Source organism: Neoarius graeffei, chromosome 25, assembly GCF_027579695.1.
Source record: "Neoarius graeffei isolate fNeoGra1 chromosome 25, fNeoGra1.pri, whole genome shotgun sequence".
NCBI classification, from domain to species: domain Eukaryota; kingdom Metazoa; phylum Chordata; class Actinopteri; order Siluriformes; family Ariidae; genus Neoarius; species Neoarius graeffei.
The window spans coordinates 34,891,482-34,905,849 of record NC_083593.1 but is presented as its reverse complement, the minus strand read 5'-3'; the positions used below and the strand labels follow the sequence as shown (position 1 = coordinate 34,905,849).

Sequence of the window (14,368 nt, the reverse complement as noted above, 5' to 3'; positions counted from 1 at the left end):
GAGATTCAATTAGTGTTCACGTTCACCTAAACTGGACAGGTGAAGACTGGAAAAAAACATTGCCTGGCCTTCTGCCCAATCCTCAAATGTCAGGTTTGGGTAAATCTGTGCCAAATGTAGTCTGAGATTTCTGCTCTTTGCTGACAGGACTGGAACTTAATGTGTATTTCTGCTGTTGCAACCCATTTGCCTTAAGGTTCAATGCATTCTGAGATGCTTTTCTGCTCATCATGGTTGTAAAGAGTGGTGATTTGGGTTACTGTAGCTTCTTGTCAGCACAAACCAGTCTGGCCAGTCTTCTTGACCTCTCTCATTAGCAAGGCATTTTTGACTGCAGAACTGCCTCTCACAGGATGATTTTTTTGTTTTTCACACCATCCATCCATTATCTGTAGCCGCTTATCCTCTGCAGGGTCGCAGGCAAGCTGGAGCCTATCCCAGCTGACTATGGGCGAGAGGCAGGGTACACCCTGGACAAATCGCCAGGTCATCACAGGGCTGACACATAGAAACAAACAACCATTCACTCTCACATTCACACCTACAGTCAATTTAGAGTCACCAATTAGCCTAACCTGCATGTCTTTGGACTGTGGGGGAAACCGGAGCACCCGGAGGAAACCCATGCAGACACGGGGAGAACATGCAAATGCCACACAGAAAGGCCCTCGTCAGCTGCTGGGCTCAAACCCAGAACCTTCTTGCTGTGAGGTGACAGTGCTAACCACTACACCACTGTGCCGCCCTTGTTTGTCGCATCATTCTGTGTCAATTCTAGATCCTGTTGCATGTAAAAAAAAATAAATAAATAAAATCACAGGAGATCAGTAGATTCTGAAATACTCAAACCAACCTGTCTGGCACCAACTGTACATTGTAAGTGTACAAGTATTCCTATTAAAAGCAGCCAGTGAGTGTATATGAATATAAATGAACATATGCGCACATCATTGTACAGTATATTTTTATCAATATGCATAATATCCACTTTATTAATTTTAAAATGCACTTAATGAAAAATTCAACTGTCAGTTTGTATAAACTTCTGTATGCATGGCCCTACCTATGATATAAGAGAGGATCAGATTCCAGCCTGTGATGAATGCCCAGAGCTCGCCCACTGTCACGTAGGTGTACAGATACGCTGAGCCTGTCTTGGGTACTCGTGCCCCGAACTCAGCGTAGCACAGGCCAGCCAGCACTGATGCCATGGCAGCGATGAGGAAGGACAGCACTATGGCAGGCCCTGCATTCTCCCGTGCCACTGCGCCAGCGAGGACGTACACCCCAGCCCCCAGGGTGCTGCCCACTCCCAGCGCCACTAGGTCAAATGTGTTAAGACATCGCGAGAGACGAGTGTCTTCCAAGCTGCAGTCCACTACTTTCACCCGCAGCAGCTGCTTACCAAAACTCAGAAGTTTCTGCAAAATCATGACTCACCCGATCCAGTTTGATCTGGCCTGATCTGATCAGTTTACAACACAGCCTACCTGTGGGAATGACAAGAAATGAGTAATGGAAGTGACATTGTGTGCAATTTTAATAAACTGGTTGACAAAGGAATGATTGAACAGTGTGTCAACATTTTAAAGATTTCAGCAATGGGACAATTGGATCGCTCAATCTATTTCATATTTCAATTTGCATGTTGAGTCGTTTGATTGATTTAAGTCCTTGGCACACATTAGATGATAAGGACCATCATTTATCATTTAAAGATCAGCTTTAAAAAAGGGAACATGTGCTTGAACTGGCAGTAGGAAGCAGCTGGGCAATGATTCACAGATTCAAAAATCTCAAAGAACATAATTCATGTTCACTTATACAAGAAGGCAGGTAAATGAACTCAACCTAAAACAAGCAAATACAATTCACCTTAAAAGCAATTCTAAAACATCAGAGTCCACGTAGTCAAGAGATAGATTACAAGACAGCCAAATGATGGAACACCAAACAGTGACTGTGTAATATGCCATACACATGAGACAGTCAGACGAGAGAGGTTGTATGCTCATAGCCGTAAATGTCAGGTAAAGTGGAGGAAAATCCTGAAAAGTGTGTTAACTACTTACTACAGAAGTGAAACTATTTTACTCTTGTTACTCATGTTAAGCTTTTTTTTTCATTATTTGAATAAATTAAGGGTATAGCAAGGCAGCAAAATTAAAGCATCTACTAATTATTCACAATTATTCCTGTGCTTAACCTTGATTAATACATGATTAAGAGATAAAAAGATAAAATGATGCCATAAAACATAACAGCACAGAAAGGCCCTCATTCACTGGCATCTTAGACGAGAAATCGGTGCTGTTCCTGCAATGAGCTGGCGACTTGTCCAGGGTGTACCCTGCCTCTCGCCCATGGTCAGCTGGGACAGGCTCCAGCTTGCCCCCCATGACCCCACACGGGATAAGCGGTTACAGATAAAACAAACAAACAAACAAACAAAAATTGGTGCTGTAAAATGTCAGCGTAACTGAAAGCCATGTTAATGGTCCCTGCTCCTTTAAGGTCTGCCATGCTGAACACATGGGTCTGGACAAACCTGTTAGAATTACACTTGCTTACAGTCACTTTTTTGTACATTCAAATTATTACATAAATCTGACCATTATTCATGAAAAATAAAATTACTGTTATTCAGAATGATAGTAAATGCTCACATTGGAAAAAAAGTGTTAATCAGCTATGCATGTTCTTGAATTTACATTACAGTTTTTCTCCCTGTTTCAATAAGACATGCCTGCAACAAAATGACTGGCAAACTGACAATTTGCTAACAGAAAAAGAAAAAAAAAATCCCTGAAACAAATCAAATTCATGCGCATTTCTGGGAAGGGAAGCCAAGCAAACTCAATAACCTCTCTACCACAGCAAAGAAGTGAGGAATAAGAGCTTTACCTAGTGTTAGCGAGTATGAGATCTTTGTATGAACTCCTGTCTACTGACGACTTCAATCTCCCTCACTGCTGTCCTACAAATAGCACACTGACACATCACATGTTCAAGTTATTCCAGGCAGACTGTGCATACATGTGTTGAATGTGCCTCACTGAAGCCTTCAGCTTCCAAAACCTTTCTAAGAAACACACTTGCAAAAGTCACTGAGGCCATGTTTAACTAAATGGCACAAAAGACCAAATGAAAATGCTTACTGGGCTCAAATAAAGCCCAAAAGAAAAAGTCAGTATATACTTGTACTCAACTGACCTCATGCAGTGGGGTCTAAAAGTCTGAGACCACATTGAAACTTGGAAGTAAAGTAAAAAGTTTTAGATTTTGAACATTTTACAACCCCAATTCCGAAAAAGTTGGGATGCTGTCTAAAAGGTAAATAAAAACAGAATGCAATGATTTGCAAATCCTTTGCGACCTATATTCAGTTGAAGACAAAACCATCTTTGTTTAGATATTTAATGTTTAAGCTGATTTTTTTTTTTTTGCAAATATACATTCATTCTGAATTTGATGCCTGCAATATGTCCCAAAAAAAGTTGTGATGGGGCAACAAAAGATAGGGAAAGTTGTGGAACATTTAAAAAAATTAAAAATAATAATAAAAAAAACCCTGTTTGGAACATTCCTCAGGTAAACAGGTTAATTGGTACATAATTGGAAAGGCTGTCATTCACAAGCAAGGATGGGGCAAGGTTCACCACCTTGTAAAAAATTGCATGGGCAAGTAGTCCAACAGTTTAAGAACAACGCTTCTCAACACAAAATTGCAAGGAATTTAGGGATTTCACCATCAACGATCCTTAATATCATCAAAGGTTTCAGATAATCCAGAGGACATTGCTGCACATAAGGGACAAGGTCAAAAATAAAACACTGAACACCTGTGACATTCGATCCCTCAGGCAGCACTGCATGAAAGACTGACAAGATAGTATAAAGGATATTACACACACAGGCATGGGAAGACTTCCGAAAACCGTTGTCCATAAACACAGTTTGCCGCTGCATCTATCAAGCAAAACGAAAGTCATACATCAACAACACCCAGAAACAAAGTCAAATTTTCTGGGCTTGAGCTCATCTGAGATGGGCTGATGCAATCTGGAAGTGTGCGCTGTAGTCTGACAAATCCACATTTCTAATTGCTTTTGGAAATCATGGATGTGTCCTCCAGCATACATGTCAACCTATACGGAATGTCCGTATTTTATACGGATTTGATTCAATAAACGTAGTATACGGACGTATAAATAAAGTTATACGGATTCTTTAAAAAAACTTCAATATTTATTTAGAGCTATAATCAATTCCCACGATGATAAAAGAGCGCATAACATTTACAAACGTACTGTACACCACAGACAGTCAGTAAAGAGTCTTATGAAATCGCGCATTATCTTGTGGTAGCGAGACTTCGTTCCACTTTTGATCATGCACACACCGCATTGCGAGAATTCCGCCAACCGGGAAGTCATAGACATATAAACATAGACACCGCCTTCTGCGTAGAATCATACGTCATCCTCGCCGCCATATTGGATGTGGCAAAGTGGAGATTCTTCAACCGTCTCTGGTATAGCGTCTAGACCAGGGGTGGGCAAACTTTTTGGCTCAGGGGCCACATTGACTTTTGAAATTTGCCAGGCGGGCCGGGCCAACACCAAATTCATACATATCGAACATAAACCGGAAAAGCTTTAGTGTTATTGTAAGGCCTTCACTGACAGAGACCCAAATGCAGATCAGATTGACATTTTAGTTCTCAGTCAACAAAGGCAGAGCAGAAAAATGCTTGCAGTTCAATAGATTGGCACATAAAAAATATATACACATAAAAACAAACACCAGCACTACAGCAGCCACCCACGACAACCAAAATTACTAAGAGTTATACTTTTTATATTATGTCTGTAAACATGTGACTACCATCTTATTACAGCTCCAACATAGTTTTAAAAAGAGAAAGTGTTAATACTCACATTCACTCAGCAACCGCTCAGCTGTATTCGTCCGTGCTTGCGCTGACTGGTTGTTAGCATAATTAGCATGCTTGGAGGAAAAGTGCCATTTGATGTTATATTCCTTTAAAACTGCAACGGTTTCTTTGCAAATATGGCATACAGCCTTTGATCGGACTTCAGCAAAAAAATATTTAGTTGTCCATTCTTTATTGAACACCCTGCACTCACTGTCCACTTTTCTTTTTTTAGGACCACTCATTGTAAAGTTTTATCCTGTGTTCTCGAGATCATCAGTGGCACGGGCGCCAGAATGATTTCCATGGCACGCGCTGCACCACTCTGCAAATGTAATCTCGCGTGAATACGACTGACTGGAAAGATGGATCTCTAGAACACCTGTCTACGTGATAACACTGATGCTTATAGTTTATAGATCTGCTCAATCGTGTTTATATGATTGTCTTCCGCAGGCTGGATTAAAAACGCCAACGGGCCGGATGTGGCCCGCGGGCCGTAGTTTGCCCACCTCTGGTCTAGACAGTAGCCGAGAATAAAGATGCCTCATTCATGTGCTGCGTTTAACTGTACCAACAGGTTTACCGTCCAAACGAGATCACATGGGATTACCTTTCACAGGTGAGACTGGAAAAATACTTTTCATTGTATTTGGTCATCTCATCTCATTATCTCTAGCCGCTTTATCCTGTTCTACAGGGTCGCAGGCAAGCTGGAGCCTATCCCAGCTGACTACGGGCGAAAGGCGGGGTACACCCTGGACAAGTCGCCAGGTCATCACAGGGCTGACACATAGACACAGACAACCATTCACACTCACATTCACACCTACGGTCAATTTAGAGTCACCAGTTAACCTAACCTGCATGTCTTTGGACTGTGGGGGAAACCGGAGCACCCGGAGGAAACCCACGCGGACACGGAGAGGACATGCAAACTCCACACAGAAAGGCCCTCACCGGCCACAGGGCTCGAACCCGGACCTTCTTGCTGTGAGGCGACAGCGCTAACCACTACACCACCATGCCGTAACTGGGATATATCATTGTTAATTATCATTCAAATTTTAGGTAAATTATTTTCATTTGCATCTTATACGGATTTTATAAGGGAAATACGGATTTTGGAGGTTGGTTATACAGGTTTGATTGACCAAAGGTTGATATGTATGCTCCAGGATAAAGAGAAAAAGGACCATCCAGACTGTTAACAGCATAAAGTTCAAAAGCCAGCATCTGGCATGGTGTGGGGGCGTGTGAGTGCCTATGGCATGGGTAACTTGCACATCTGTGAAGGCACCATTAATGCTGAAAGGTCCATACAAGTTTTGGAGCAACATATGCTGCCATTCAGATGATGTCTTTTTCAGGGACATCCCTGCTTATTTCAACAAGACAATGCTAAGCCACATTCTACATGTTACAACAGTGTGGCTTCATAGTAAAAGAGTGAGGGTGCTAAACTGACCCCGGATTGTTGAGCAAATGAAGTTGAATCTCAAGCAAGAATGGGAAAGAATTTGACATTCAAGACTTCAATTATTAGTGTCCTCATTTGCCAAATGTTTACCGAGTGTTGTTAAAAGAAAAGGTAATGTAACACGGTGGTATACATGCCCTTGTCCCAGCAGTTTTAGAATGTGTTGCAGGCATCAAATTCAGAATGAGTGTATATTTACAAAACAAAACAAAAAACTGTTTATCAGTTTGAACATGAAATATCCTGTCTTTGTATTGTATTCTATTGAATATAGGTTGGACACATTTTACCCTTTTTTGTACACCAACCCAACTTTTTTTGGAATCAGGGTTGTAAAACAAAGAAAGTAAATGGTCAACATCTTGAATATTAAAGAATCAAGATTCTACACAATTTCTAAGTCACTATTTATATCTAACCAAAATTGTGATATTGATCATCCTTTGTATAAAACAAGGTTTTCCTTGAGTTTTATTTCTTCCATTGAAGCAAGTATTCAGTTGACACTGCCATGGATTTGATCTGATATGAATTGTCTCCACAAACTTGCCATCCCAGCTCTCTAAAATTCAGGTTATGACTGATAATATAATTTATAATTATTAAAAAAAGGGAGTGTAGAAGCATTTTCACAAGTGGTCTCAGATACTCAGACTTTGGGACCCCACTAAACATCTTAAGTTCCCTTAAAAATACAGTAATTCCCAGTTGTATTTAATGACTACCCTGATAAAGTATTGCCAGTGGTCATGTGTTACTTGAGGTTAGAGACCTGCTCACAGATGACCACTTTTTCAACTAGATAACACTCACACACCACACACTCCAGGTCTCCAAAGAATGACTCAGCAGGGCATGACATTCCACAGAGGGGACATGACATTATGTGTGGTGTTCATTTATAGTGAGTATGGAAAAATCAATTGAGACAGTTCCAGCTGGAACTGACAGCAAGGTAGATAGGACATGCATTGAATGTCTAACATTGCTTGTGATACTGGACAAGCCACACACACACACACACACACACACACACACACACACACACACACACACACACATATTAAGCAGGTGGGAAGAGCAGGGGTGTGTTGTGCCACCCTCCAATCATTTTGCAAGGGTTTATTATGGTGTATTTACATGTAACATGACATCAAGGGTCTACTTAGGTCACTTTTAGGAATCCTAAACACAATAATGTAGCATCACAAGATGGTTGTGGTGTTCTCATTAGTGAAGAGAAAGTAATATTGTCAAATATATTCATGAGCTAATCTCAAAACTAGTCCATTTAGCCAATTTTCAATCTGCGACCTTGACAGTGCGTTATCATATCAGAAATGTGTAATGTTTTGACCAGAAAAGGCTGGACACACATAATGGTAATGTTATTTTTCACTAAAGCAAATCATCCTATATCTATGAAACAATACTAGTCCTGCTGTCAAAAGAGGACAGCTGGGGGCACTGCTCTAGCTGGGTGCCCAGCGGATCCAATGACATGATCTGTTTGATTAAAACATGTTGTTCGAAATCATAGGTTTTGTCTCAGGTCCAGGTGCATGTCCAGCAATACATGTTCCAAGCACACTGATACTTCAGCTTGAACTTTTAATGTCACCATTACAAGGTTATGGCAGTTTTATCATGCTTGACTCAGAGTGGAGTTAGAAAGATCATAAAGGAATATTTCATCCAATTATCATGTTGGTACAGTATTATACCTGTGGCAGTGACCATGACCTTCCTATCCACTAATCCACTCACACCAAACAATACAGTGTCATTACTTTAATACCTAAACAATATAATTAAATATCAAGCTGAAATTATGTTATATACAATCTCTAATGCTTTAGTAACATTACAGATATGGACAGTTACACATTTTGGAAGGTCACAGATTAACAGCTCAATTTTCAGCTCAAATGGGGATCACAGCCAACTGCCAGAAGGGCCATCCATATTACGCTTCAGGTCAAGTTCCCTATGCCTCCAACACAGAAAAAAAAATTAGCTGTCTGACTTTCAAAGTGACATTAAGCACATACAGTACTCTCCAGCATTACTAGCAACCGTTATAACAATAAGCAAAAGTGAATAAAATAAAATAAATTACATAGAATCATTCCATTATAATAATTCTGAAGCAATTGGATAAAGTACTTATATTTGTTTTAACAAAAATCATTCTAATTAGAAATACCCAAAATATCTCATCTCATCTCATTATCTCTAGCCGCTTTATCCTGTTCTACAGGGTCGCAGGCAAGCTGGAGCCTATCCCAGCTGACTATGGGCGAAAGGCGGGGTACACCCTGGACAAGTCGCCAGGTCATCACAGGGCTGACACATAGACACAGACAACCATTCACATTCACATTCACACCTACGGTCAATTTAGAGTCACCAGTTAACCTAACCTGCATGTCTTTGGACTGTGGGGGAAACCGGAGCACCCGGAGGAAACCCACGCGGACATGGGGAGAACATGCAAACTCCACACAGAAAGGCCCTCGCCGGCCACAGGGCTCGAACCCGGACCTTCTTGCTGTGAGGCGACAGCGCTAACCACTACACCACCGTGCCGCCCCAAAAATATCTGTTTCTCAAAAAAAAAAAATGTGCCTGAACAATTGAGACCAAAATCAAACTTTTTTGCTCATCCACAACAACAGCTGTTTGGTGACTAAAGGGGACTGTATAGAAGAAAAACCATCTTATACCCACTACTGGTATGAAATATAGAGGTAGATAATCAATCAATGCTTTGAGGCTGTTATGAAGATTGATAGCATCATGAATTCTGCTAAGTGTCAGGGCCAAACATCCAAATTAAAGAAACACAAAATCAGTGACTCTCAGTGTTCCCAGAAGCCCTTTTCACATGTGAAACATGTTACTCTATGAGGTAAAAATAACACAGGATAGAGAACAAATTTTCATCCCACTCAGTCTTCAATAATGGAAAAAGTAATAAATATTGTTTATTCTCACCTGACTATATTGAACAGAATACTATGGAGCACAAGACTCCGCAAGATGTGTAAAACATGAGAGACTGGATATGATGTATAATTAATGAGGTGGGGAGTCCATTGTTGTGAAAAGCCCAAGCTGAGACATTAGCTACCGTAGTTAGCAACATGGCATCAGTCAAGCTGCATCACATCTCTGCTGACAGAGTTCTCTTCCTGTTTCTGAATATTTGTTTTGTTCAAGCAAAGTTTATTTATAACATTTTTGCTTGTATCTGCTGATGTTTTCTTTGCTTGTCATTTTGAATTTGCCACTGGTTGCTTTACACTGAGGCAGTATGAGTAGTTCTATTGCAGTATCATTATATCATTCACATCACTGCCAGCGGCAGCACGGTGGTGTAGCGCTGTCGCCTCAAAGCAAGAAGGTCCGGGTTCGAGCCCCGTGGCCGGCGAGGGCCTTTCTGTGCGGAGTTTGCATATTCTCCCCGTGTCCACGTGGGTTTCCTCCGGGTGCTCCGGTTTCCCCCACAGTCCAAAGACATGCAGGTTAGGTTAACTGGTGACTCTAAATTGACCGTAGGTGTGAATGTGAGTGTGAATGGTTGTCTGTGTCTATGTGTCAGCCCTGTGATGACCTGGCGACTTGTCCAGGGTGTACCCCGCCTTTCGCCTGTAGTCAGCTGGGATAGGCTCCAGCTTGCCTGCGACCCTGTAGAACAGGATAAAGCGGCTACAGATAATGAGATGAGACATCACTGCCAGCAACATCACGACACCGATCACAACACATTATTTCAATGGTTCCAGTTTTCAGTGTGAGCGTGAACAGGGTATGAGTGTGAAGTGGGTCCATCCAGATCCACTGCAACCCTGAGCAGGATAAAGTGGATATTGAAGATGAAGCCCTACGATAGATTGGTGACCTGCCCAGGGCACCTCTTGCCCAACATCAGCTGGGATTGGCTCCAGCTTCCCCCGCAACCCTGACAAATAAGAGGTAGAGAAAATGGATGTATGCTCTCAAACCTGTCATCTGGATTCAAGAATGGAAATACTTCTAGTAGTGGGCACTGTAGAATAAAAAGACTTATAAACATGCTATTTTTTTCTGGATCAAGATAATAGTAGGCATTGTGACAATTCTATAAGGAATTCCAGTCTTTGAGTATGACAGATACGATCTAACAGGCCAAGATTACAGTAAATACAAGTGTCTTTCATGGTGGAATTGGACTGTAATTGAAGTCTCAGCAACAGAACATGAAGGACTATCAGATCAGCACAAAAAAAATTCAGAATCGATTGCATTTATCTGCCAGGATCACTCATACCTTCTTAATATGTGTTGTTATAGCATTTTGAATAAAGCGCCATGATTATTTTTTATCCATCCATCCATTATCTGTAGCTGCTCATCCTGTTCTACAGGGTCACAGGCAAGCTGGAGCCTATCCCAGCTGACTCTGGGCGAGAGGCGGGGTACACCCTGGACAAGTCACCAGGTCATCGCAGGGTTGACACCACGGGCGATTGCTCTAAGACAACGAGGGAGGCTCAGCCTCCTCTAAAAATGACGAACACCGTGTAGGATGAATTGCGCTAGGCTTATAACTACAGTGCGAAATCATTCCGTTATAACTTTCTCCAGTTCGCCTAATGTGTGCGTGAGTTTTTCCCCCTCGTGACAGCACGATGCAGCCCAGCCTCAGTGGATTGGGAGCTATGCGCTTGTCTATCTCAAAATGCAAGACGGTTATTGGACAAATACTGCGAAAACGCCCGCCCACGGAGTCTCACGGACTCCCAGCCTCAGTGGACTTCGATGGCATTTGGGAGCTATGCGCTTGTCAATCTCAAAATGCAAGACGGTTATTGGACAAATACTGCGAAAATGCCCGCCCACGGACTCCCAGCCTCACAGTGGGAGGGACATGGCAGTTTCCGCGAGGAGACTGGTGATTGGTGAAAGCGACCGGATATTTTCTTTGATTGACAGCTCGTTTCAACTATAGACAAGCAGCGGTGAATTTCAGTTCAGTCCCATGCGGATTTGCAAGTGCTGTGGTGTATTGTAAGAGATCAGCTTACATTTCGATTTCATTCAAGTAATGTTCGGGAATCAGACACAGTCTCAGCATTTAAGTCTAGGCTGAAAACATATCTGTTTAGTCAAGCCTTTTGTTAATGGTGTTTATGAGGTAAAGGAGTAGATCTGGAGGGTCCTCAGACATAGAGTGTTTTGGTAAACTGGGATGTATGGATGCTGTCAGTCCCCACTCGCTTGCTCACTCGAGTTTGTTGACGGTGCAGTGGCTGGCTGCTTTATGTCCCGGGGCTCCCTCATGCCTGTGTTACCTTCTGGCTCTCTCCTTTTAGTTATGCTGTCATAGTTAGTTGCCGGAGTCCCTGCTTGTACTCGGTGCAATATGTATACTGTTCCTACTTATTCAGGTGACATTGGGCATACCTAACCACCTGTGTTTTCTTTCTCTCCCCCCCCCCAAATCTGTCCCTCTGAGTTACATGGAGTCAACAGGAAATCTTTTGGTGGAGACGGTGGGGACCTCGACTGGCTATCGTAGCCTGCAGGGAATCGGCCGTCAGACATTCTGTCGCATGTCCCAGACCCGGTGAAATGTAACTGAATTGTCTTGGCCAGGCCTAAGGGTCCCATCTGCATCTCATCATTGCTGAGGAGTGTGCTCCCATCACCCAATCAAGCATCCAGCCAGAGCAGGTCATGATATATTTTTTACCATATTAACATGCCATTGTGCGTCATGCCTGATGTAAAGACTCTCGTCTCTGCGAGCCTACCACACAGATTTAATACTTGTCATTTTTAGGGCATACCTAACAACGTGTTTTCTTTCTCTCTCTCTCTCTCCCCCCCCCCCCATCTGTCCCTCTGAGTTACATGTTGATCCTGGGATTGAGATGCTGGCCTCTTCTGCCCCTCGGACCTGCTTGATCCATCCTGGTGCCCTGTGTCTGGTCGGAGTTTTATCGCCCCACTCCTGTGAAGGACGGCCCCATGAGGACAGTTGAGGGTTATACCTGTTAAAACTGTTAATATTATAGTCAGGCTGTCTGTTGTTGCCCAAATGAGGATGGGTTCCCTTTTGAGTCTGGTTCCTCTCGAGGTTTCTTCCTCATGTCGTCTGAGGGAGTTTTTCCTTGCCACCGTCGCCACAGGCTTGCTCATTGGGGATAGATTAGGGATAAAATTAGCTCATGTTTTAAGTCGTTCAAATTCTGTAAAGCTGCTTTGCGACAATGTTTATTGTTAAAAGCGCTGTACAAATAAACTTGATTTGATTTGATTCATTACATATGGTTTCTACCAGCTTTTTTAGTTTGTATATATTTTCATTGTAAATAAAGTGTAAATATAGTGTTGTCAAGTTTGCTATCTTAGTTCCAGAAATTTCGTTTATTTGAGTGACTGAACTTGAACTTGAGGGGGCTAGTCAGCTAGCAAGAAAGCTGCGCACGGATGCCAAGCATTGCTGATTTAATTTTGGCGAAGCCATTTGCCAGTTTTCCTTTCGAGGAAAAAATTAAAATTAAAGAGCAGGGTAGACCAACGCCTCAAACTGACTTGGTGAAAAAGGTAGGGAATAATACTCGTTCCTTTCAGCTCTCCTGGTACGAGAAAGTGAATTGGCTAACAGCAAGTGACCCACATCAACAACAGTAAATAGGCTACTTTAGTAATATGTCATGGATGGACCAAAAATATAGAATCTATTTAAAATGTTTATGCTGAGTATATTATATTGGAATATATATTTCTCTGGATATGAATTAAACACAGCTACAATTTGGAAAACATTTTTAAACAAAAACACAGCTGAGAACATTTCACACTACAGACCTGGATTAAAAGTGAAGGGTTATCAAAATTGTCAATAAAACATTTCTCAGTCAAAATAAGTAAAATATAGGGAAAGTGTCATTGAATGAAATGCGTGGCACCCAGCTCTATGTTTGGCTCCCCAAGGTCAGTGCTTGTGCTTATTCCAGAACACACTGCTGTTACTGCTGAGGTTCCTGACAAAGAGCTGCTTTCAATAATGATCAATTTTTAAACAACATGCCACAATTTTAAAATATAAAATGTTAAAATATACCCCCCCAACACCACCATCATGTATATTGGACAGTAGGCTAATGGGCCAAAAGAACCTGTTATTTCACAGTTTGTGACCCTGCCAACAATCAGCCAGATCAGAGGCAAGAGTATGGGCAAAATTGATGTGTTTTTTCTTTTAAAATCTGGAAATATCATAACCGACCAGCCTCCCCTGTTTGAAAGACTACCAGCTGCCACTGGTTGACACATAGACAGGCCCACCGACAGGGGGGGACAAACGGGTATGTTGTCCCGGGCCCAGGAATGGGGGGGGGGGGGGGGGGGGGGGCGCAGAACTGGGCTCTCATGAAGTTGCGATTATTTTATTTAATTTCAAAATGTGTTGATTTGGGGGAGAAATGTGCTATATTTGCATTCAATAAATGATTTCTAGATCTTTTGCCTTTATTGTCTTTGAAAAAGGCGTCAAGAACCCCCTACCACCCCTAATGCAAAAATGGTTTGGTCTGACTCTTTGATTAAGGGGAAAAAAACCGACATCGTTCGATCATAGCGCTTCGACAATCAGCGTGCGTGCCATTTGCCAACATGCACAAGTCAGGAGCACAGAAAAGAAAAGAGAAAAAGAGAGGAAGAAACCAAGAGACTCAGGGGCTCACTGCATAAATATTTTAAAAAAGATTCGGATGATGCAGCAGGTACTAGCGAAGGCAGTGGGGCAGCTGAGCCAGGTAAGACCAGTGTTGGGCACGTTACTTTCAAAAAGTAATTAGTTATAGTTACTAGTTACTTTTCCCAAAAAGTAACTGAGTTAGTAACGGAGTTACTTTGTCATAAAAGTAACTAATTACCAGGGAAAGTAATTATTCCGTTAC

General features: G+C 42.0%; 1 protein-coding gene across 2 annotated transcripts in view; it reads right to left on the bottom strand.

Annotated features, from left to right (window-relative positions):
- Positions 1-14,368, bottom strand: part of slc7a1a (solute carrier family 7 member 1a) — a 43,488-nt gene that overhangs the window by 18,956 nt on the left and 10,164 nt on the right. Inside the window, exons 1-2 of one of the 2 annotated variants that reach the window (XM_060909511.1) lie at positions 2,905-2,975; positions 1,064-1,490 (exon numbers count right to left, since the gene is read on the bottom strand). In XM_060909511.1, the coding sequence (XP_060765494.1) occupies positions 1,064-1,433 (370 nt within the window). In that variant the 5' untranslated portion in view covers positions 1,434-1,490; positions 2,905-2,975. Of the gene's footprint in view, positions 1-1,063; positions 1,491-2,904; positions 2,976-14,368 lie in introns of those variants that run through there. The other variant, XM_060909510.1, reaches the window with a different exon arrangement.